Source organism: Calonectris borealis, chromosome 3 (genome assembly GCF_964195595.1).
Source record: "Calonectris borealis chromosome 3, bCalBor7.hap1.2, whole genome shotgun sequence".
Classification (NCBI taxonomy): domain Eukaryota; kingdom Metazoa; phylum Chordata; class Aves; order Procellariiformes; family Procellariidae; genus Calonectris; species Calonectris borealis.
The window spans coordinates 93,229,548-93,253,019 of record NC_134314.1 but is presented as its reverse complement, the minus strand read 5'-3'; the positions used below and the strand labels follow the sequence as shown (position 1 = coordinate 93,253,019).

General features: G+C 54.6%; 3 protein-coding genes across 13 annotated transcripts in view; 2 read left to right on the top strand and 1 right to left on the bottom strand.

The window, feature by feature from the left end:
* Positions 1-71: 71 nt before the first annotated feature.
* Positions 72-5,661, top strand: YIPF3 (Yip1 domain family member 3). Of its 4 annotated transcripts, XM_075146739.1 has the most exons (9): positions 104-408; positions 496-702; positions 776-882; positions 1,521-1,566; positions 1,957-2,049; positions 2,483-2,614; positions 3,148-3,261; positions 3,731-3,854; positions 5,172-5,661. In XM_075146739.1, exons 1-9 carry the CDS (start codon positions 322-324, stop codon positions 5,291-5,293), a joined length of 1,032 nt encoding a protein of 343 aa, XP_075002840.1. In that variant the 5' UTR covers positions 104-321; the 3' UTR covers positions 5,294-5,661. The 4 variants fall into 4 exon arrangements, with proteins under 4 accessions (XP_075002842.1, XP_075002839.1, XP_075002841.1 ...); XM_075146738.1 differs by lacking the exon at positions 3,148-3,261 and having other exon boundaries at positions 82-408; positions 2,389-2,614; XM_075146740.1 differs by lacking the exon at positions 3,148-3,261 and having other exon boundaries at positions 95-408.
* A 4,561-nt stretch (positions 5,662-10,222) lies between these two features.
* Positions 10,223-17,916, top strand: LRRC73 (leucine rich repeat containing 73). 2 transcript variants are annotated; one of them, XM_075146743.1, is made up of 6 exons: positions 10,223-10,840; positions 11,334-11,494; positions 12,535-12,657; positions 13,831-13,931; positions 14,578-14,761; positions 16,380-17,916. In XM_075146743.1, exons 1-6 carry the CDS (start codon positions 10,569-10,571, stop codon positions 16,448-16,450), a joined length of 912 nt encoding a protein of 303 aa, XP_075002844.1. In that variant the 5' UTR covers positions 10,223-10,568; the 3' UTR covers positions 16,451-17,916. The 2 variants fall into 2 exon arrangements, with proteins under 2 accessions (XP_075002844.1, XP_075002843.1); XM_075146742.1 differs by lacking the exon at positions 16,380-17,916 and having other exon boundaries at positions 10,504-10,840; positions 14,578-16,252.
* Positions 17,917-18,445: 529 nt separating this feature from the next.
* TJAP1 (tight junction associated protein 1) overlaps positions 18,446-23,472 on the bottom strand; it is a 39,352-nt gene continuing 34,325 nt past the window's right edge. For all 7 annotated transcript variants that reach the window (XM_075146724.1, XM_075146723.1, XM_075146726.1 and 4 more), the window contains one exon: positions 18,446-22,490. In XM_075146724.1, the coding sequence (XP_075002825.1) occupies positions 21,174-22,490 (1,317 nt within the window). In that variant the 3' untranslated portion in view covers positions 18,446-21,173. The remainder of the gene's footprint in view (positions 22,491-23,472) is intronic.

Below are 23,472 nucleotides of genomic sequence, written 5' to 3'. Positions count from 1 at the left end.
CGTGACGGGCCTCCGCCCGCCCACGCGTGGCCTCGCCGCTCCCGGGGAGCGCGGCGCTCCCCCGCCGCCGGCCGGCCCGGGGTCCCTGCAGCAGCGCATTCCTCCCGCCCGCCCGGCCGCCCTCCCTGTCTTGTCGTTCCCTGACCCCGCTGCGCCCTTCCCCGCTCTGCGCCACACAGAAGATGGCGACGCTGCCCGCCCGCCCTCGTGCGGCCTCGCGAGAGCCTGGGGGCCCCCTCCACGCTAACGTCATATCCGGGTCCTCCGCTGCTGGTGAGGGGCAGCAGCCAGCGCGGCGCGGGCTGGGCTGGGCCGTGCATCATGTCGGCGCCGGGGGCGGCGGCGGCGGCGGGCGGCGGCAGGAGCGCCGCCGCCGCCGAGTGGGGCGGCTTCGAGGACAACTTGCAGGTGAGGCTGGGCCGGGGGTGGCGGCGATCGGCGGCGGTGCTGCGGGGCCGAGCCGAGCGGGCGCTGACGCTGTCTGCCCCGCCGCAGGGTGGCGGCTCCGCCGTCATCGACATGGAGAACATGGACGACACGTCGGGCTCCAGCTTCGAGGACATGGGGGAGATGCACCAGCGCATGAAGGAGGAGGAGGAAGAGGAGGCGGAGGGCGAGGCGGGGGCCGCCGATGAGGAGGACGGGGAGTTCCTGGGCATGAAGGGGCTGCGGGGGCAGCTGGGCCGGCAGGTGGCTGACCAGGTGAGCGCGGCCCCCAGCCCCGGGGGGGCCCCGCCTGCCCACCCGGCCGTTGCCAGCTCCCGTCTCTCCGCAGATGTGGCAGGTGGGGAAGAGGCAAGCCTCCAGGGCCTTCAGCCTCTACGCCAACATCGACATCCTCCGGCCCTACTTCGACGTGGAGCCTGTCCAAGTGCGCGCCAGGTGGGCAGGGCCCGGCCTGGGCCATCTCCACTGTAGGGCATGGGGGAACGGGGGGGGTGGCAGCTTCTTGCTGGCTGGCTGTCCTCCCAAAGCGAGCAAGCTGGGGTGAGCTGCCAGCCTGGCAGCAGGGCTCAGATATGGGGAAACACGCTATGCTTTGTCCTAGTGTCCTTAATGAGGTCCCCCAGGTGGGCTGGCAGCCCTGTCACCCAGTGCTGCTGCTCAGGGCAGAAGAAGGGGCTTTGTGGCATCTTCAACCTTTTACTTCTGAGGCACATTGTGTGGCTTCTGTGGGTTTGCCACCCAGCTGTGTCCAAAAAGGCAAAGTTTTGTGAGGTGGAATGAAGAAAAGTGCTTTTCCTTCCTGCTGTTCTGTCAATGATCTCTTATCCCCGAGTAGGTCCCTAAACATTTTCATTGAATCCCCCCTAGCAAAGTTAACCCACGGAGAGTAAGGTTTTTCTCCTGTAGTTACCTTATGTGACCCTTTAGAAGGAATCTCTGTCCCCCAAGGCCTGTGATCACAGCAGAAAACACTGGTAGTGGGTGTATGGGATCTTTTACTTTTGAAGCATTTTGTTAATGATCCTGTTGTCCTCCCTGCTTCTGATGTCATTCCCTGCTTTGCTGTGATGCAGACTGCTGGAGTCCATGATTCCTGTGAAGATGATTAATTTCCCACAGGTGAGTTCCCTTTTGCTGAATCAGACTCCATGGCCAAGTGAATGTCCCACAGACACCTTGTAAAGCTAAAATAGTCCATGTTATTAAGGACCTGAGTTTGTTAGGTTTTCATCTCCCTGAAAATACTGGTAAACCCTTTCTATGGTTGTTCCAAACCCCGATGTGCTACTTTTAGTGCTGGTGCAGTTCTAGACCTCTAGACTTCACGCATCCCAGACTCCTCATCACACAACCTATTCTGCCTGGCTCCTGTCAGCAATGGCCTTGCTGTTACTTCTCAGGCGGATAGGTGATAAACTTCATCCAAGGCACTTCTCGTATCACTTGGGACGGGGAGCCTGGTGTTCAGGAGCATTAACCAAACCTTCCCTGATCTGTCTCCTTCTGTAGAAGATTGCAGGCGAGCTTTATGGACCCCTCATGCTGGTTTTCACACTGGTGGCCATCCTTTTGCATGGGATGAAGACCTCGGACACCATCATTGTATGTTGAGTCTTGGTGATAAGTTGTGGTTTGACCGGGCTCTGGATTGCTATAATGACAGTAGAAAGGGAGAGGAAACCTCTCCATGAGTGAATAGCATCTTGCTGAAAAGCAGATCAATTTGAGGAAGAGCCTGTTTGGTTTGGGGATGGGAGGAAGGATGCATGAGAAAGTCTTCATGTTCTGCTGCTGGGAGAGCTGGGATGTCGGGAGAGATCTGGGAACTCTCTGTGGCGGGATTTGGGTGCTGGCAGGTCGTTTAGAATCATAGAATAGAATATATTTCGAGTTGGAAGGCACCCATAAGGATCATCGAGTCCAACTCCCTGCTCCTCACAGGAATACCTAAAACTAAACCATGCCACTAAGAGTGTCATCCAGATACTCCTCCTCACTTCTTTGAGTCTTCCTCATCCTGACGCTGTCTCCACAGAGGGAAGGCACACTGATGGGCACAGCCATTGGCACCTGCTTCGGTTACTGGTTGGGCGTCTCCTCTTTCATCTATTTCCTGGCATATCTGTGCAATGCCCAAATCACGATGGTGCAGATGCTGTCACTGTTGGTAAGTACAGATGGGGATGACCCAAGGTGTGGCTTGGCTGCACCGTGTTCCAGCATGAGGGTGGACTGTGAGCTTTTCCCAGAGAATGGGAAAAGTCCTTGTAAATTGGTGGTCCCAGGTGACTGCACTGGGACAACCTGGAATTCCAGGATGCTCTTCTGATCTACCCCATCCGAGGCCCAGCGATAGCACAAATAAGCAGTTCCTTCATGCAGGTCTCCCGCTCTGCGCTTCCTGATCTGAGAGCCTGGTGGTAAAAAAACAGGAGATTCCAATTCCTCTGGAATCAGAGGCTCTTTCCTGTGTTTCCCAAGTTGTTGCAATGTCTGACATCCCTGTGGATCCTTCAGACAGATTATCTGGGTGTGAGCTGCTGTTAAAACTGTTGTGCTGGTTGACTCTTTGGCATTGAATGAGTGGTTTGTGAAGCTTTGCCTTGGTGAAGCATTGCAGGAATAGGCTGCTCATGCTCTTGATCAATGGCCCTTTATGTAGGACTGATGCTTGTAACATGGACATTTTTGTTTTGTCAGGGCTATGGCCTGTTTGGACACTGCATCACTCTGTTTGTGACCTATAATATCCACTTCCACTCCCTCTTTTATATCTTCTGGTTGGGTGTTGGTGGACTCTCTACACTACGAATGGTAAGGGACAGGCAGCCTGGGGCCCTCCTCTTCTAGGGACAAAAAAAGGGAGGGAAATGGTGTTTGCTTTCTGTTCCTTGGGCCAGGCAGTTCATTTCACAGCCAGTCGGGCTGCTGTGAAGAACAGCCTGATGCTCCTGGGTCATTTGGTCACTGGTGTATGGAGGTGACACTTGGCTTAATATCCTCACACATTCTAACTGCTGCAGGAGGTTTGCTCCCTTGCAGCCCCTGCTGCCATGGAGAGCCATGCCTGAGCATCCTGAACTCTTGGCAAGACTGGACAAGGTTCACCTATGTGAAACAAAGTCAGATTACTCTGAATTTGGTCATGCAAACTGCAAAAAAGGCTCTGAGCAGTGTTTCCACTGGCTTGTGCTACTTGGAACATCGTCCTGTGTGCTCCTGACTGCAGTGCCAGAGGCTCAGGTAGCAGCTACTTTGTCTCTAATCTCCACCTCTCTCCCAGGTTGCTGTGTTGGTGTCACGCACTGTGGGGCATACGCAGCGGCTCATCCTGTGTGGGACCCTTGCTGCTCTGCATATGCTTTTCCTCCTCTATCTGCACTTTGCTTATCACAAGGTGGTAGAAGGTAAGCAAGGGAGATATGAAGACATATCCTGTTAGATCTGGGGTAAGAGGAGCTGCTTTTTGTTCTCTGAGAGAAAGGATGGACAGTTTGGATCTGACCTGAGGGCATCTGTGCCAGTTTGCAATCCAAGAGTGACCAGCACTAGCTTTATTAGAGGAAGCTGTCGAAGTAGGGCAGCAGGTAGATGTGGGGTAGTCTCTGTGCACTGAGTTTTAGTACTTACAGTACTTAAGGCCTAAGTTGTGAGGCAGGACACCTACTCTTTCCCATAAGTGAAGTGTTACAGCACTGACTGTTCTTGCATGCAGATGTCCAGTCCCTTCTTGAATCTTGCTGAAGTCAGGTTGCTTTTCTCTGTTCAGGAAATTTGTCACAAGTCTTTTTCCTTCTTTGTGTAACACCTTTTTTTATCTCGTGTTGTACAACAGTGATTGCAGAAGCTGCATCTTCCCCAGTCAGTGCCATTTACCAGGCCACACACATTCAGGTCCCCTTTTTTAAAAAAAAAAAAAAGCAAGCCTCTTTCTCAGTTTAGGCAGCCGGATCTCTTCATGGTATTGCAGCTAAATCTGCATAATTTGGGGTTACATTACAGCACAGCGTTACAAGTCCTTTTAGATGGAAATACTGTTCTTTCCCTGGATCCATTCTTATGGCAAAGATTCTGAGCCCTCATCTGCAACTTTTCAGCAGATGAAATAGAAAATTGCTTGGAGTATATTTTATCCTTCAAGGATTTCCAAGACTGATTATCAGTCTTGAGAAGGTTATTGACAGGAACTGGAGGACACTTGCATCGGTATGCATGTTTCCTGCCAAACAGGGGCTATGTTTGCATTGCAGTGACAAAAATTCCACATTGCACCCCCAGCTGCAGCTCCTGATGTGAGTCTGCAAGCGTATCTCAGGATGAAAGCAAAGAATTGGTCTAAGAGCAGGGTCTGTGCTGGGATGAGGTGGGGAGAGGATTTTATCAAGCTGCCTCAGCAGAACAGTATCCCTGGCAATGTCTGCATTTGGGTCAAATGGCAGGGGACTGGATCTGGTACCCTCAAGTGGAAGGATCTATGTTCTTCTTGGGAACACGTGGTTCCCAAGGACAAGCTCTGATTTGTACCCTGTGGTCTCTGGATGGAGGTGTTTACTGCTGTTCATTTTTGGGGCTAGATTTCTCCTCCCATCGCCTCCAAGTGCTTCACATGTCTTGGGTCTTGCTGCCATCAGCTACTACATGGCCAGAAAGAAAAAGAAGAAGAAACATGCCATCTGCATCTGAACTAACTCTTGCCACTGTCCGCTCTTTTCTCTTCCCTGCAGGTATCCTGGACACATTGGAAGGACCCAACATGCCGCCCTTTCAAAGAGTTGCCAGAGACATTCCAATTGTTTCCAGTGCTGTATTGAACACAACAGCCAAAGCCGTTGCATTGACCCTGTAGTTTCACAGACTTGGACTTGCTTCCTTCACTACTTTCGGGGCTGCATAGCGCCATAATAACCTGCTGCCTTTTAGGAACTGGACAGAACAGCAGGAAGACGACCTGGTTTTGTTTTCCTGGACCTGTCCTTTGGGTTGCAGTTTTGGGCAGCTGAGTGGACTGCACCTCAGTGACTCAGAAGAACTACATTCTTCCCCCACCCAGGTCTGGGCTGCCTTGAGTAGAGTGGTTCTGTTGCCTGTATGTTTAGCTGGGATTTCCCAGCGCAGTTGTCCCTTATCCCTCTTTCTGCTTGCTGATGTAACCCCAGGGCTATCTGCCCTGTTCCTGTCCTGAAGAGGGAAGAATTAAATTGATGTTGGTGCTGAGTGATGTCTTACGTTTGAGCCTACTCGTGTAATGGGAGAGTGGTGTTGGGTCTCTATGCCTTTATCTATCCTGTCCTAGACTCAAAGCAGGATTCTTTGCAATTTTCTGCTGTCCTACTTCAAATGTTCTGTGATAAGTGGCCTGTCTTGGGCACCTCTTCCATAGCCCAAAAGGCACAGGAACTTTAGTTTCTCTGGAGATTTTCAGGAACACCACGATGTTTAACCACATTCTCTTCCTTGTCATATTCCAAACTGATCCTGCTCTTTTCACTTGGTCCAAGCTGCTATTTCACCTCACCGTCCCTTCTCCTGTATATGTCAGAAATGTATTTGTCCCGGTGCTTCCACAGCACCTATTGTTCTTATCACCCTTCTGCCCGTGTTGCTCTGTGGGACAGCAGTTCTGACTGCAGGGGCAGCGTGTTTGTGCATGGTCTTCTGTGGATATTTCTATTGAAGAGGCCAGTTCACCTCAGGTCACCCTCATGCAGCTTGCTGTCATGTCTCCCAGCCGTGGGACTGTCACCCCATCGCTCTGAGCAGGAGCAGCATCCTGCTCCCCCAGACACACAGTCCGCTGTGTACTGCCTGGCTTTTCAAGCTGAGTCTAGGCCTTATTTCTGAAAGGACTTCTGGAGCCTTGAGAGTCTCTGGCAAACTTTTCTCCAGCGTTTCCATTAATCAAAGGGAGAAATGGGGACTGTACAATGGTAATAGAGTTGGGACATTTATCTCCAGCATACTGATGCAGGAAAGCTCCAGTAAGGATGGGGAAGCAGAGCAGCCCAGCCTAGGCTTACTTGCACTGCAGTAACTCACAATTATGTAGTTTAGGTGTAGCCTTCCCTCACTGCTCTAACTTTTACTGGTCCAAGAATGGAAAGCTGTTAGCTGCTACCTGGCTTTCACCTTCTCTTCCTTCTCCCTGTAGCTCTGAATGACTGGGGGAGAGGAGTCGCCACTCAGAGAAGTTCACCGCTATGCTCGGGCTGGAAAAAAACCCAAGATGTTTCCCTGTCTTGCTGTACCCACAAGTTAGCTGTGCACAAGGCAGATAGCATTCAGAACTGCACTCTTTGGCCCCTTATATTAGTGGGAGAGGATGCAGCTGTAGTGGCATTCGGACTAGTGCCAAGGTGCAATGAAAGCAAGAAAGATCGCGCCAGCTACTGCTGTCAGGCTGGTCATCTGCTTCGTCTGCTTATTCCCGAGTTCATAATTTGTTCCCCTTCCAAGAGGAAGAAGCTTGTCTGCTAACAAACACATACATAATAGACGTGTTCTCTCTCTCTCTTCTCCTGCCTCCCACCTTGGGAAACATATTTTGGCCAAAGAACACTACTCAGAGCAAGTTGTTTGGGGGATTCAAATTAATTATTTGGGCTAGTAGTTTCCACATTTTTTTTGGATCAATTGAACCACTTTAAGGTCCTAGAATTTCCATTACTTTCAAACTTGACAAAATGGAAGTGTTAGTTTGTAATGCTGCATGACTCTGGTATTTTCCTCTTTATAACTCCACAGGAGGTGGGTTTCTAATTTGCACTTCTTGCCCTGGCAGACTAGAACAGGTCTGTTTCTCTTGGTGCAAACTCTCCAAGCACAGGCATAGGGGAAGGAATGGAGAAAGAGACAATTGTCACTAGAATAACTCCAGCAAAGAAGAAAAATCATTCTGTGCCAAACGCTATCACTGCTGATCTACAGACACTGTCGGAGAAGAGCTGTGCTCCCCTCCCACACCTAGCAACTTAGCTAAATCAGAGGGATGAAGCTGCGCCCTGTGTTTTCACTCAAAGCACAGGAGAGAGCAGCGAGCAAACTCTTCGTGCTTCCCCTGCACAGCTTGTGTGTCCCTCTTGGAAGCTGTGGGGCTTGCTCTGCTCCAGTTCTTCAGCCCTGATTAATTCTCTGTGCAGCAGCAGCTGGAAGCTGAATTATTCTGTACTGCCAGAAATTCAGCACTCGGGTGAGAGCTTCAGCATCTCCTTTTGCTGACAGAGAGGGACGCACTTTTGCAGGGAAATGCATGCGTGCTGCAGTTCCAGGGAGCATGCTGAGCATGCAGCCTTAGTAAAATCCTTGTGGGAGGGCATCTCTCTGTGCTTACTCAAGTCCTCTAGTTATCAGGACAAGCCTTACAGCCTTATCATGCCAGACTATCTCTGCCTTTGTTTCCTGCCACGGCTCTTGCAGCAAATCTGAAATAATTCCCCCCCATCACCTTCCCCTTTTGAGGAAGGGTAGCTCTGTGAGAACTGTGTAAGCCTCTTTTTATTAAAGCTGAAGTAAACATATAAAGCTGTCAGATTAGAAGGAGGAAGATAAAATCTATATTAAAGCATCTATGACTTCCTCCTCTGCTCTGCAGTACCTGGGAGTCCAACCCTTCTTACGGTCCATCCTTGTTGCACTAATTGTCACCTTAGTTGTGTTTTGGGTTACAGATAGGCTGTTTCTTCTCCCATTTGTTTTCCTTCTTGCATCTAGTCTCACTCTCATCCACTGTTTTTCTCTGCTTATGTGTTAGCTCTTAATGGCATCAGTCCAGAGAGTCAACTCTCATTCCTTGTACCCCGAGTAGGTAAACAATAAACTACCTTCCTCATACCTGCTGGGTAAGTGCACATGACGAGGAAGCCGTATCTAGTTCTTCACAAAATACCACTGCCAAAAAGTCCCCTCTGCATAGCCCTTAATTAGGTGTAGTGAGCCAAAGCCTTGAACCATTAGCTCCTGTGCCACTTTTCCCAATGTATTTGAGCTTAAAGGAAGGTGGGACGCTTGTCTCCTCCATGTGCTCTTGCTCCTGACAACAGGCAGTGAAGATGCCAGCACTAGGCCATCTTCATCAATGCTTCGGGGCTGCTGCTGTCAATTGAAGTGGGACATGTCCCAGGAGCTCTCCTCCAAGCACCTCTCTAATAATAGCCTGTTTAACAAAGCATGGGTTAATTAGTGCCTGGAGGTAATTGCGAGGTGAGACTGAGTGCAGTCTTCCAGTCGACCTGTATGGATCAGCAGCAGGTATTTCCTTGGTCACCCCCTTGGCCCCCACTCTGACATCCAGCCTCTGCCCCGTGCAACCCTGCAATACGTAGGATCCCGTTCTCACCTGGACCATTTAATGTGACCTTAGAGATCAGTTGCTCCTTTTTTGAAAGCCATCACCTGTACCACAGCTGGATGCTCGCAGCTGCTGCTCATGTCCCAGTGCAGATATGTTGCCAGGCCAGTGGTCTGGTCTTGGCACGGCTTGCAGCTACAGTATCAAGCCCATGTGTAACAGGGAAACAGAGAGAAGTGTGTAGATAGCTCTAGAGAACAGCAATGGATTACTCAAAGGGCATGGTGACACCTACACTATAAATGAGATGCTGCAGCCAAAGTCTTAAAGCTGACATTCGAGTCCAGCTTCTTATCTGCTGCTCCCCTTGTCTCATTCAGGACCTAATGTGCAGCCCTCAGCTCAGGCGACCTGCTCCTCCATTTCAACACAGGAGAATTGCTTCACATCCTCCTCCACATCTTATTTTTCCCCTCACTTTCCATCCCCTCTCTCCCGCCCTGGCCTGCAAACTAAGCAGAGGAGCCTGGCTTTGTCCCAGAGTTACCCACCGGACTGGAATTCACTTGAGCGCTGCTATATGCAGCAGCCGGATTAGTTACGTGCAGAAAGCTGCCTACTTAGGCGGTTTAACCTAATTTCCACATCACTGGCTTCCTTTTTCAGCTCAGTGGAGTTGAAAACGTGGGGGCCCTGCTTCCTATTTCTCTCCAAGTACAGGATTACCCGATGGGGGGAGAGAAGGGACAAATCCCTCTGACACATACCTGTGAATTATCGTAACGCCCCTCACACCTCAGGTCAGGCTGAGGGTGAAGGCTGCGTGCTTGCAGGGATATGGAAGCCTGCGGCACTTCCCCAACCCTCCACACCAGCTGCCTCTGAGCACCAGCTCCGCAAGCCCTGGGCCACGAGGAGCAGTTCACACCGACCTCGCCATTAAACCACGGGTTGAAGCTCAAGGTGTAGCAGGTTTAAGCATAAATGTCACCGAAGCTGGCAGAAGACTGCTATTCCTCAGACCAACAAGCACCCAGAGTTCACCATGGCCCAATGGCTTTGGCCCCTTCTCCAGGCGGGAGCGGGGCCGGCAGGTTGAGCCCTTCCCAGGGGCTTCTCCCACCTTTCCTCCCCTCCTGCACCCCCTCTGCACCGGGGACACAGCCCCCGCCGGCCTTGGCCCCGCTATAGCCTCAGGGCGGCAGGCAGGAGGCAGCGGGCACCGGCATTGCCCCTCTCGGGCTTCGAGTGGCGCCGGGGCCCAAGATGGCGGCAGGGGACGCCGGGGTGTGATGGGGGGTCCGTCCCCGCCCGCCCCCTTCCGCGAGGAGGCGACCTCGCCCGGCGGGGGGCCGAGGGGAGGGCGCCAGGCGGCGGCGGCCCGCCCCGGGCGGTAGGAGGGCCCGGAGCGGCGGCAGGGAGGAGGCGGGGCGGCCCGGCAGGTGCGGGCGGAGCGGGGCGGGGAGCGGCGGGGCTGCCCGGCCCCCTCCCGGCGATGCTGGCGCAGCGGGGCGGTGCGGCCCCGCGGGGCTCAGAGCCCGGTGCCGGTCCGGAGTAGCCCCCGCCGATGGCTCCCCCGGGTCCCGCCGTCCGCGGAGGGGCGGTGGCCCCGCCGGGTGGAGCGGGGCGGCCCGGCAACCGCCGGTAGGGCTGCGCGGTGACGCCTCCGGGGCCGCGGTGGGCCGGGCCGGGACTGCCCGGCGGCAGCGGCAGCGGCGGCGTTGGCGCTCGCCCCGGCCCGCAACGCGCAGCGCGGCTCCCCCCCGGCGCCCAGCCGCCACGACGGGATCGGCGTGCGGCGGCGGCGGCGTGCGGTGGCTCCCCGAGCGGGGGGAAGATGCTGCCGGGGTCCATCCAGATCTCCGGGGAGACGCTGTCGGGGGCGGAGATCCGGGACATCTGCGAGAGCCTGCGGGAGAACTCGGTGCGGCTGCTGTCGCTGCGCGGCTGCCAGCTCTCCGAGCGGGACTTCGGGCACGTCTGCCGGGGGGCGGCTGAGTCCCGCTCCCTGGCCCAGCTCAACCTCAACCTGGGCATCGTCTCCAACATCAACCGCGTAAAGCAGCTGGCCGAGGCCCTGAAGACAAACCGCTCCGTGCAGTCCCTCTTGTGAGTACAGCGGGGCGGGGGGCGGCGGGGGCTGCTGGGGGTGCCCCTGGCCCCCTCCCGGGCAGGGACGGGTCTTTCGGGGGCTTGCGGCTCTGGGTCAGCCGCTGAATCTAAGTCTCGTTGGAGAAAAAATGCCCTTGACGTTGCAGAGGGTAACCCCTTGCCCTTCAGCCGGCTGGGAGGGAGCCCACCTCTGCCCTCGTCGGCTGGGCATGGCCCTGGCTTTCCGTTCTGGCCCCTCCAACCTGGGTTGTCCTGGTGGCGGGGGCTGCTCCTGCCCCACTGGCATCCCCTGCACCCCCTCATCCTGGCCGGGAGAGGAGGGTCGCCGTAGCGGCCGGCTGACCCTTGCAGCAGAGGCTTCCCAGCGCTTTTTCCCCACCTGGGGTTACGATTTGTCATCCTCCTCATTTCTTCTGCTTCTCCCTTCCCGTAGGCTTAGTTAGCACCCAGGAAGAAGGCTGCTTAGTAATTTTCCCTTTTACCTGCACAGCCTCCATGGGAGTCCCCTGACAGATGCAGGCTTGGCCCTCCTCAACCCTGCTCTCTCCATCCACCCCTCGCTGGTGGCTCTGGATCTAGGAGACTGCATGCTGGGTGATGAAGGCATCAACCTTATCTGTGGGCTCCTGCCACCTGATGGGGCCAAGTCCGGTAAGCACCAGGGGTTGTGGGCTGCACAATGACCAGTGGAGCTTCACATGGAGCAGATGCATGCAGCAATAAATCCTCAGCCCTGGAGGAGGCAGGCTCTGTAGTTTGGCTGGGCTGAGGAATTTCTTTCCCCAACTTAAGTAAAGCAGAAAAGCCAAGCAATAGAGGAGCGGTTCCCTCGGGCAGGCATGGGCTTTCTGCTATTGATCTGTCCTGCTGGCAGCTGGAGCTCAGGGACCAACAGGTTGCTTCTGTTCATGACAGGAGCATTTGAAACTGGAGGAGGGGACAGCTTGAACTTTGAATTTATAATTTTGCATTTGCAGATTGATAATGACCGCAGATAAATATATGGTGTGCCCCCACCTCAGCACTTGGCTTTAATGTCAGTGCCTGGGAATTGTCCCTGCTTGCGAGTCCACTCTGTGAGTGTGTAGTTGCATGGTTGTAGCCTTAGTGCCAAGACTCAGATCTTTGCAGGGGATGATCTTTGGTGGTTAGAGGCCACTTGGGCCAATTAGGCTGAGAGCTGGCATGTGCTGAGGTAACACCACCCCTCTCTCCTGACTCTCAAAGTGCTTTCCACCTCTCCCCAGCACCTTCTCCTCTGTGTGCTCACAGTGCCACTGATGCTGTTATATCTCTGCTGGCCACCTGTCCCAGGTGCAGGCTTCAGAGCCTACTGTCCCTGTTATCCTCTTTCCAACCGGTCACCTTGTGCCACCTCCTTCTCCTGGTCAGTCACCTTGCACACCCCTTACTTGTTTCCATTGTGTTTGCTATTTAGGGTAAGGAGGACACAGGTTGGGAGAGCAGGGAAATGGGGCAGGCACAGCATGGGCAAATGAAGGGCTACTGCTGAAGGCAGTGAAATATTTCACTGATCAGTGAAATATGTGATGACAGTTGTCAGAGAAAACCAAACCCTTTAGCCCGTTGGAGTACAGGAGACACAACTCAAAGCTGTTCTGGTTAGCTGGACTAGTTCCCCTGAGACTGCTTTGGTGACCCTAAGGCTCTGGCTTCTCTCTCTTCTCCAGGCCTCAAAGAGCTAACGCTGAGCGCCAACCCAGGCGTCACAAGCAAAGGCTGGGGTCGCCTGGCCATTGCAGTAGCTCACAGCTCACAGCTCCGCGTGCTGAACCTGGACTACAACCCCCTAGGTAAGCATTTGTGCGATTTGCGCTGGTGGGTGGCCAGGGACCAGGCTCTAGAAGGGCGGCAGAGCATCACCAGCAAGATGGGGCAGTTTCTTGCATAGGTCCCTTCTGGTCCCCGGCAGCAAATTCACCCTGCCAGGCACCCTCGGCTGTAGGGAAAGCCAGCCTTGCTGCTCTGCTTGTGTGAGATGGCCACGTGCCCTGCGGGGAGGTGCAGAAAGGACGTTGTGCTTTGCACGCTCCACCGCCTTTGTCATCACATTTGACCCTCCATGTCTCCCCTGTTCCTGAAGGCCTGGGCACCGATGCTGGCTTGGCAGATGCAGCATGTCCCCACGCTCCCCCCTTCATCTTCCCGGTGGAGCAGGGAGGAGGAGGAGAGCCTGGCACTCGTCGCCATAGAAACCAACTCTCTGCTGCAAGGTGGTGAAGAGGAGACCAGGCCATGCCTCCCTGAGCATCAGCAGGGCGCTCCCCTCCTCACCCCTCGCCTCTGGAAACAGAGCCTCCCTCCAGGCCCTGTCTGTCTGACCAGGTACCTCCTCTTGGACAGGAAAGGCCCCAGGGTGTTACCTGACAGCAGCCTGTTTTTTTTTTTCCAAGAGAAGGTGTCACAGTTGTACGGTATGTTGGCACTTGCCGGGCAATGTCAGGAAAACACGCTGGAGTCTTGTCTCTTCACCAGCGTCAATCTTTAATGCTCCTGGTCCTGCTGCATCCACACCCAAAAGTCTGCCCCCTTTCCAGGGAGGCAGTCTGTCAGCTGGTGCAGGGTCTTCTGTCCGGCTCCAACCTCCCCCTAGACTGAGGTATTCAGCTCCTTATTCTGCATCTGGGATGTCTTACAGGGACTGTTAAAGGCCCTCGCATCCTTGAGTAGAAAAATTTGGGAAGATATGGTTCCTTGGGGAATAAAAACAAATTCACTGTGTTCCTTTGTGTTCCCCCTGATAATCAGTGACTGCTCCCGTAACCACAAAATGGTGCACCTTTACCTTGTCTCTTTTCTCAGTTAACAGCTTTTTTTTCCCCCCAAGGTAACTGAGATTTGGAGGTTGTCTGATGGCAGAAGTACTCAGAGGATGTTTCCGTGACAGCCTGAGGCCCATGAGGGCATGTGGTATTACATGAGGGAAGGCAGGCACTGCTGACAGCCCTGGTTTGCTTCTCCCACAGGTGACCAGGTAGCAGGGATGCTTGCCGTCGCTGTGGCCTCCAGTCGAACCCTCGAAGTTCTGGACTTGGAGGGAACAGGACTTACCAACCAGTCAGCCCAGGTATGAGAGCCTACAGTTATTCTGCGTCTCAAGGGCATAGGTCTTGGCCATCTATAGAGGCCCTAAGACCTATACCTGCCTCCATCGCCCTCCCTGAGTCCACATGCACACCCTTCTCTCCCTGCGCCCAGGGGTGCATTCGGCCACGGGAGGAGCTCGTATGCCACAGCTCTGACCTAGGGCTCCTGGATCTCCCTCAAGTCACCAGGGAGAAACACACGGATCTGTTTGTAGTTTGGTTTTCTTGGAAGAAGTAAGGGGTTGGACTTGTGACTGAGGATCAGAGCTAAAGCTCTGTGGGCGGATAGTGGCCAAGGCTTGGTAGCACAGGCTCTCCTCTCAGAGCCCCAGATCCCAGGGGTAAGAGGGGACTAGCCTGGTTGTGGGGCAGCAACAGGATGTAGAGCAGTCCCTTCCCCTTTAGATAGATAGAGCCAGGAAATCCAGGCTCAGCTCGTCCCACAGAAAGGTGGGAAGTCCTCAGGCTCTCAAAAAGCCTCGCGAAGGGAGGTCAAGGCCAAGGGAAGGTAGAGTAAGAAGAGGAGAGCTGGAGTTTGCAGGGACAGAGAGCATTGAAAGTTCTTTCTGCTCAGCCTAGCTGCTGTTTGTGCTGCTTGTCAGCCTGTTTATCTTGCTCTCCGCCCAGACCTTGCTGGACATGGTGGAGAATTACCCCACAGCCCTTCGGACGCTCATCCTGGCGGAGAACAACATTAGTCCTGAGCTGCAGCAGCAGATCTCTGACCTGCTTTCAGAGGGTGAGGAAGAGGAGGAGACGGAGGCTCGTGAAGTCACAGCCAGGGAGAAGAACCCCTGGATCTGCCAGAACAGTAAGAGCTCTGGGACCTGGGCTGCGGGCAGGGGCTCACAGGCAGGAATTGGGGTGTCTGGGGTGTTTCCAGCACCACCGGTCTCTCATGGTGGGGTTTGTGAATGGGGTCTGTCCCTTCTCCCTGTGAACTGTAATCCAGACAGCCTCCAGGCGCGACCTTCATGTTAAATAGCGTTGGGCTGAGCTGCGCTTGGAAAGGCAGCCTCCAAGGACAATACAGCTGCTGCAAAGAGTGGAAACGGTACCTCAGAGGTGTTTTCCCTGATGCTGCAGGAACAAAATCTTTGTGCAAAGTCTTAAAACTCAAGGGCAGGAGCATTAAAGATCTTGGGGGCCTTTGCCAGACATCCTAGCCAAAACTCGTGTCATTCGTCACCGCTTCCAGAACCTCCCTGCAATCTGCACAGCATCAGCTATTCCTATCTCTGCGTCCCAAACGTGTGAAGGGTTAGCCAGGTGCCACAGCTTGTCTGTTGCTTATAACAGAAAAAAAGATGTATTATGGATATAGCAGTAGCCTGTTGTGTATTGTTTGTATATATGATATTGTATATTGTCATACCTACCTTGTGATCCTGCTGGTTTGTTTTTTTTTTTTTTACCTTTAGTTGTCCTTCCCCCCTCCCAGTTCTCATATTAGACTAGCAGCAGACAAGCACAACCACTCCCTGGGCCTCAAAACATCTGGATCCTCATTTATTAGAGCCATAAAAATCTTTTACTGACAGGTCTGGCCAAGTTTTGGATCCACTTTCCAGAAATTGGGAATCCTCCAAAATTGGGATCCCATGCAGCAGTTTTGAATGTGTAGGACTCTGGATCTGAAGCACACAGGCACTAAAGATCCCTCACATCCAGGAAAAAGCAATTTTTTTCTGTTTAAAAAAGCTTCTGGATGGGAAAATGGTACCCTGCTGAGTTTCTTACTTGCTATGCGTGCCCATCCTCCTTGCAGCTGATTCACTTGGCGTGGGGAGAGTTGCAGCGTTCCTGGCTGGTGCTGTGTGCCGTCGCAGAGCCAGCAAGCTGCCCTCATCTTCCTGAGGCAGGCAGGGAAGGGCTGCACAAACCCTCCATTCATGCAGCGCAGAAAGTCAGGATTTCCAAACCTCTGCTGCCATAAAATGGCTGCTTGCCCGCTGTGCTCCCTGCTCTTGGGAAGGCACCGCCACCACCCTATGTGGGTTTGGTTGGCTTGCAGCCTGCCAGCCTGTCCCACCTGGACACTGTCCCTCTAGCTGAAAAGACACTTGGTGAGTGCAGACCTAAATGTCTGCGCAGGGCTGGGTATGGGCACGGCTGGGTCAGCACAACCAGTACCATCTGCAAGTGTACGTGGGGAGGGTTCAGAGCTGATGTTCCTCTCGACAGCCAAGATAACAAATGCAGACCCCACCCTGGGCTCTTGCTGCTGTCTCTGCCTTCCCCCCCCCCCCCCCATCGATTCTGTTCTGCTGTGTGGCCAGAGTAGACCTATCTATCTCACAATCCTCTCAGCAGTTCACTTCCCACCCTGCGGCACTCTAATTCCTCATCCTCACCTCTGGATCTGAAGTACAGCTCCGCGCTTTCCGGCGGCCCAAGCGGCTCATGGTTTTCTCCCTCTCTCGCCACAGATTCCAGCTCCCAGATGGTCCTGATGACGTCAGGTCTCGGTGACAGCCTCTTAGCAGAAACAGAAATGTAGCTGGGCTACCCTGCCTGCTTCTGCCGAGAAGAGCACCGTGCCCACTGGGGCAGCGTGCGTCCGCCAGCCCCCCTGCCGCTGGTGGGCCGCCCCAGCTGTCTTCTCACATATTTCACGTCCTGTTGATGCCTCCCTCAGCTCTCTGAGTGCCGGAGCCTGGTCCGAGCGAATCTTTACACACGTCTCTGTGTTGTCACGCGCCCCGTCGGCCGCTTGTGCTTGTCCAGTCGCTGCATGTGTAGCTCACGCTGCCCTGCCTCCCCCCCACGCCCGGCTGTGCCCCCAGGGCGCAGGCGGTATTTATTCAGATGTGTATAAGAGATGTTCTTTCTATTGCTTGTACTGCTGTCGCGATGAGAGTTTTATAAAGGTCACAGACGTGGCACCACTCATGGCGGCGTGAGCCTCCGTCACTCTGCGCCCCCGCTGGGGCAGACGCCGGCAGGTACCGGCAGGTACCGGCAGCTGCTCGCTGAGGGGAGCAGGCAGGAGCGGTGCTGGCGGCTCGGGGCGCCGGCAGGGGGCAGCAGCCCCTCGCCCCCGCGGCCGCCCGGCTCGCCGGCTTTCTCCCTCCTCGCAGGGGCAGGCTGGCCCTGGAGGGAGGTGGGTCGTAGCCCAATTTGCTGTCCCCCAGGCCCTCCCTCTGCCCCGGAGTTAGAGGGCTGGGCTAGAGCCCACCTGCAGGGAGCTTGGCACCAGCCGTGCACCCTCTGCTGAAGGCTTCAGCCCGCACCAGCACTGCAGGTTTCACTGCTCGGCCAAGTGCCCCTTGCTGGAGCTAGGCAAGGAAGATCGTGCTTCACAGCTTGGATTAGGCTGGAAGATTAAATTGTGACAGCAGCTGCTACTCAAGGGAACACAGAATAAAATAATTAATTATGGGGACAAAGAAACAAGAAACTCTTCCTGTGTCACGCTTTACATGCACCTAGGTCAGAAGAGCACAGGCAGCATAACTTGGGAGATGGAGGAAATTTCATCACAGCCCCGTGACCTCTGCAGCGCTATTCAACATGAAAAGGAAACGCTTCCAAATGTCCATATCGGCATCCTACAGGAACTCCCTCTCTCTCATGTTTGGAGGGCTTCCTATCTGGGGTACGTCCAATCAACCCCAATCCTCCTTCCCCACACAAAATAAAACCACAAAATACTGGCACTAGAATTGTAAAACTCTTACGAACTCCAGGGAGGAGGTATGTTATGTGTTCCCACATAACTCAGTTTCTGAAATGGAGAACTGATACTCTCACATGAGTCTCAGAGCTGGGGCTTCAAGAAAACCAACAAATATTGAAAGAATTAGCTGTACCTCATCCTGCTCTAGATCAGCACGTGGAGGTCCTTGCCAAGACACAGATCAGACAGAAGGACGGCCAGCAAAATACTTGAAATGGGGTAGGCAGAATTTTATGAGTAACACTGAGGCCGCTTACAGCACAAGCTTCATTGCAGAGGTTTTGACAAGCCTAGCCTTTACAGCCTTTAAATAATGTGAAAATTGCCCACATTGTTTTTTAATGTTTCTCAAAGTTGCCTGGTTAAATAATCTGCTCTTTTTTTAAGCCGCTGTCAGCTTCTGAGTCAAAAGTGACACAAGTTCTGCTGTGAACAATGGATTCTGGTCTGCAGGCTGAGTCTGATCTTTGAGCTGACAGTCTACATTCAGACCCAGAGAGCAGTTTCCAGAGCTTGGATACGATTACAGAAGTAAAACACCGCTCATCCCGCACATCACTCCTTGCACCTCTTCTCCAACACAGATGACTTGATTTGCACAAGCACCTTGAACCAGGCTGCTGCTAAAGTGGGCACTCAGGATAACCAGTCTCCTGGGAAGCTTACAGGATCGCTCTCCCTGGGAGAGGTAATGGGTGGCACACGCAGTTCAGCAAACTTGGGACATCGTACCACGAGAGGCTCTGCTCCCTCACATGCTCAGGATCAGTCCAGTCCAGGTCTTACCCAACAGAGAACACTATAGCCATTGCCACCTATTTTTAAAATAGTTTATTTCTGGTCTTAAAATATACATCAGTTTGAAAATTTCAGAAAAAAACACATTAGTTACAGATTAACAGTCTGGAGTTGAGATACTGAAAGTGGGGTCAGCTCAAGGCCCCAGAGCCAATACTGCTGGAGGTGAGCAGCAGGGCAGAGGGCAGGCACTGTGCCCGCCGGGAGGGGGCTCTGCTCCTCTTGAGGCCACCACTCCCCCTCAACCTCTGCCAGGCAGCCTAATGCTGCGAAGCAGAAGTGTCTGGTGAGGCGCTGGGCACCCCTTTGCCACCCCTCCGTTTCTCCACTGTTTTGGTTTTAAGTCTACCTTGACCAAAGCAGAGGGAGGCTGGCTCTGCCCAGCACCATCACCACCAGTTGCTTCAGCAAGAGTGGGTTTTGTTCTCTGACCAGCATGCCAGGATTCAGGGGAGACGGGGCTGAGCCCTGAGGAGCAATGCCTCCCCCACTGCCCAGGTGGCTGTGCTGTCCACAGGCAGGCCACCAGCAGCCTCAGAGCCAGAGGAGCTCACTCAGTGAGCATCCAACCCCAGGTGGTGTCCGTGAGGCAGGAGCTGGCAGCCACTGCAGGAGCAAGCCCTCAGCAACACTGCAGAAGAACAGAAGAAATGCAGCAGTGGAGCAGCTGATGAGGGTAAACGCAAGGACCCCACCACCACGTTCAAGACAGGGGAGATGAACACCCTGCAGGCTCAGAGGAGGCTCCCACTCTCAGCACCAGCCTGTTTGCACAGGTATAAAGTGAAATACTGTAGTGAAATACTGAGTCCCACCTCCCCGCCAGAGAGTGGTATCCAGCTCCACAACTGTTCGAGGTGGGAAACAAGGTGAGCATGTAGGCAGCAGCTCTAGCCAGGGTACACAAACCAACCTACGCAGCTGCCAGAGAGGCCCGCAGCTCCCTTTCACAGGCCCTGGAGCCTCCAGGCTCAAGCTGAAGCCCTGGCTGGCCCCAGCTGCAAGCTGCAGGCCCTTTGCAGAAACAGGGGTTTGGGGAGGGGAGCAGGGCCCCCAGGCAGCTCTTGGCTGCACATCTTGCTATAAGCATATGAACAAGAGGTCCCTCCTGGACAGAGGGCTGCTCTCCTACAGCCCGGTGAAGAGCCCTCATTGAGTAGAGTAGGAGGACAACACAAACCCAACTCAAAAACCAGACAGCAGGCTGAGGACAGCCAGCAGGGCTTGAGGAGGGCACGGTGCAGGGAACCAGGCTATTCTCTGCCTCGCACCCCCAAGGGAGTCAAGAAACACCAGACAGACAAGGGCACAGGACAAAATTAAAACAGGACGCCTGGGCGTCAAAAAAATATCTACATCTACAGACCTCTCCCCTTCCCTCCCCCCCAACAAGACACCGAGCACACAAGACTGAGAAGAAAAGTCACACAGTATCACGCTACACTAGGAAAAACAAGCAGAGAAGCCCTACCCAGAAGGGGAGGCCCCGGAGAGGCGCCAGAGCCAGCCTGGAGCCCCCCGGAGAAGGGGGCGTGTGAGGAGACCCTGGCAAAGGGCTGCTGTCGAGCCGTGAGGTAGTGCGTCTACAGGGAGCAGCTCCTCAGCACGCTGCCCTCGCATCCCTGCCGGCCCTGCACGGAGCCCTGCCTAGAAAAGCCCAGTAGCGTCCTTCACACCTTGCTCGCCCAGGGCAAGACCTTGTTCTCGAATCTGGAGGGGTTTCTGCAGGCTGGAGGCCAGGATCAGAGGCAAGCGCAGCTCTGAGAGCTGAGCCTCCTCAACACGCCCTCAATGCAGGCATCGGACCGGCTGCCAACGGCTGTGTCTGTTTATGCAGGGCGGGGAGAAAGAAAAAACAATACACCCCAAAACCAAAGGCTTGGAAAGAAGAAAGAAGCCCACCCAAGAGCAAAGCATCAGCACCGTTCAAACAAAACAACAGCACAGAGAGCGGGGGAAGAGGTGTGAGGGAGGAGACACACAAACACAAACCCCAGCGCCTAGCAGGCAGTGCCTCCCCGAACCACCTCGGCAGACAGCACCCATGCCCCATGCCACAGCACCAGCATCCGTGCGTTGCCTCAGCGGGGGCCGGGTGCTGAGCCCAACACAGGAGCCAAGTGATGGGGACCTGCAGAGGCAGATTCTGAAGAACCACCCAGAGGGCAGCCGGGGAAAACAAAACCCAGCAGGAAAAATGAGACACCAGCAATCCCAGCACATCCCCAGGGGCCCATAGCCATCCGCTGGGAGAGTCCTCGTGCCCCACTCACAGCCCCTGCGGGCTGCCAGGAATCAGACACCACCACGCAGGCACTCTGCCCTGTTGGCACAAGTTAAAAGAGCGCAAAGCAGCTGCGGGCAACCGGCATGAGAGCGCCCAGAGCCTCAGGTACCTGAGTGGGAAGGGAGAAGGAAGATGCGAGCATAAAGAGGCACAGGCACCAGGACGAGGGGTACCAAGAACGAGCTCCGGTACAGGCACCAGTGTGAGGCTGTGAAGAGAGCTGCGAGTGTGCTGGGGCAGTGGGTGCGCTTCTGCACACTGTGTGTGCTAGTACTGTGGGTCTGAGGTGCCAGGGAAGGGGGACCCCAGCTCTTCCAGGTAGCAAAAGAAGATAATAAATATAAAATTTCAGAGCAGAGCCCCCCCAGGAGGAGGGTACTAAGGGAGGTTTCTCCCTCAGAAGGTGGACAGATGAGGCATCCCACAGCTCTGCAGCATGTGGCTGCTTCTTGCCCTGCCTCAGCTGAGAAGGTTGCCCTGCTCCTGGGCTTGCGTCAGACTGTCCTTGCGATGTAAGTGGTGGACCCCCATCCTCTTGGGGCTGCGGTGCGGCCGACTGAAGGGAGGCTTGACCCTGCCTTCTCCACTTTCCTCTTGGGCACCTCCTTGGCTGCTCTCCTTGCTTCCCTGGAGCAACATTTCTCTCTCCTCAGCTGGGCTCTCAGGCAAGCCAAGGTCCACATAGTCCTTGTGCTTCTCTGGTGAGGGGCTTCCAGGCTCAGCAGTGCCTCCACTGCTTTCCTGCAACAGCTTCTGGGCTTCCTCCTGGGAGAAATCTGTACCATAGTCTGAGGAGAAATGGCTCCTGCGGGCTCTGGACTCGGTGCTGTCCGTGTCCACGCTCGAGTCCCGGCTCACGGTCCAGCTGCAGCTCTGCGCAGACTCCTCACCATCCGAGTAAGCTGAGGCTGCCCTACCCAGCTCCTGCATGGAGCGGCTGAACCTCTTCTGGAGCTCAGGGGCTGTGTCACGGCTGAAGGCCATGCGGTTCATCAGCACCCGCTCTGAGGTGGGGGGTGCCTTGTCCACAAACATACGCTGCCAGTTGGCCAGCAGGTCCTCCTCAGAGCTGGCAGAGCTGGCAAAGGCGCTCGGGATTTGGGGAGGGCTGCTGAATGGGCTGCTCTGGGAAGAGCCGTGAGCCCTGGCTGCTTTGGGGGACTGCTGACAGGAACAGCTGGAGGCCGAACGGCGCCCTTCTGAAGCAGGGCTGTTGGGGACTGTCCGGTGCCTGTCGCAGCTCTCATCTTCGCTCTGTACGAGGCTGAGGGAGATGGCCTGGCGTGTAGCATATGTACAGTTGGGCAGGGGGCTGTTCTTTGGGATCCTTACCTTGTCCTCAGAGAACTCAATCACTTTGCGCCCAGGGTACATAGGATGGGGAGGTGAGGGTGTAGGGTATGGGCTTAGCTTCTCAAAGGCAGGAACCTCCTCTGGCACGCTTTCCACACTGCTCTGCGGCTTGCAGCCACCATTCTGCTGTTTCCCCACATCTCCTCCCTCCTTCCCCATCTGCCCTGCGCTGTTGCAGGCATCAGGAGGGGCTCCACTCATGTCCACATGCACAAAGACATCCTCAGCCATGGGACAGCTGCCACTGCTAGACTTGGCTGAATTCAGAACCAGAGATTCTGGTTTCTCCAAGACTCTGGCAATGACTGAGGTGGGCACAACATCGGATGGAGCCAAGGTGTGGGTTGCCTCTTGACCAGGGCCTGCGGACTCCTGAGTGCTGTGCAAATGCTTATTGACCATGTCCTGCAGCTCATAGGGAAGCTAGGGAGAAGGAAAAGGACATTAGAAGGGGGCTGCCACGCAAGTCATTTAGTTGCAAATAATCTGTCTTTTCCAAACAACCTTCATGTGTACTTTGTACCCCTTATCTTGACCCTAACATTCACCTACCTTGCCTTGAGAAAGGTATCTCTTTCTAAAGCAAACCTGCCCCATGAGGGACTAACTACGCTCTCCAGCTGTCACACCAGTCATGTTTCTAGGCCATGATTCACAGGCCCCATTTTGCAAAGAGAACAAGAAAAGATGGCACACAGGCTCAGTCCCCCACGCCTGTGAGCACAGAGTCAAGGCCCAGCCAGCGCATGCTAGGAAGGGGTCTATTGATCTGTGGAAAATCAGCCGGTGGTTGCACTGAAGTGACTCAACAGCCCCCAGTGCTGGGATCCGCGGTGCTCCCCAAATATAGTAATTGCAGCCACGCTGCCTTGGCAGCCTGCCCGCAGGCCAGAATCGATGCCTTCCCTTGTTCCCACCAACTCCACCACCTCATCCCACTTCCTCACTCTCTCCATTTCAGAGAGGCACACATGGGGTTTATTACCAAAGCTGCAGGACTGGGGTCTCAACAGAGGGTAAGCACTGCTCCTTGTCCTGCAAATGGGCACTACTGCTCTCCCCATCACCCTGCCAAGCTGCCCTCACCTTGGTCACCACACCCATGCTGAGCATGAAGTGGAGAGCAGAGCTCCACAAGCCACTCAGTGGCACAGCAAGGTCCCATCACAGCCAGAGGGAAACCGCGTCCAAAGCCGGGGAGGCAGGGCACACCGCATGGCAACAGCTGGCTGTGAGGCAGACTGCACAGCTGCTCAGCACCAACCCTCCTCCAGTGGCAGCCACGTGGGACACGGCGCTCTGGGGGGCAGAATTCAAAGCTCCAGGGAGGGGAGACAGCTGGGAGAGAGGTCAAGGTTACCCCAGCAGTAACTGATACACTGACCTCAAAGAGTGCTAATTTGAG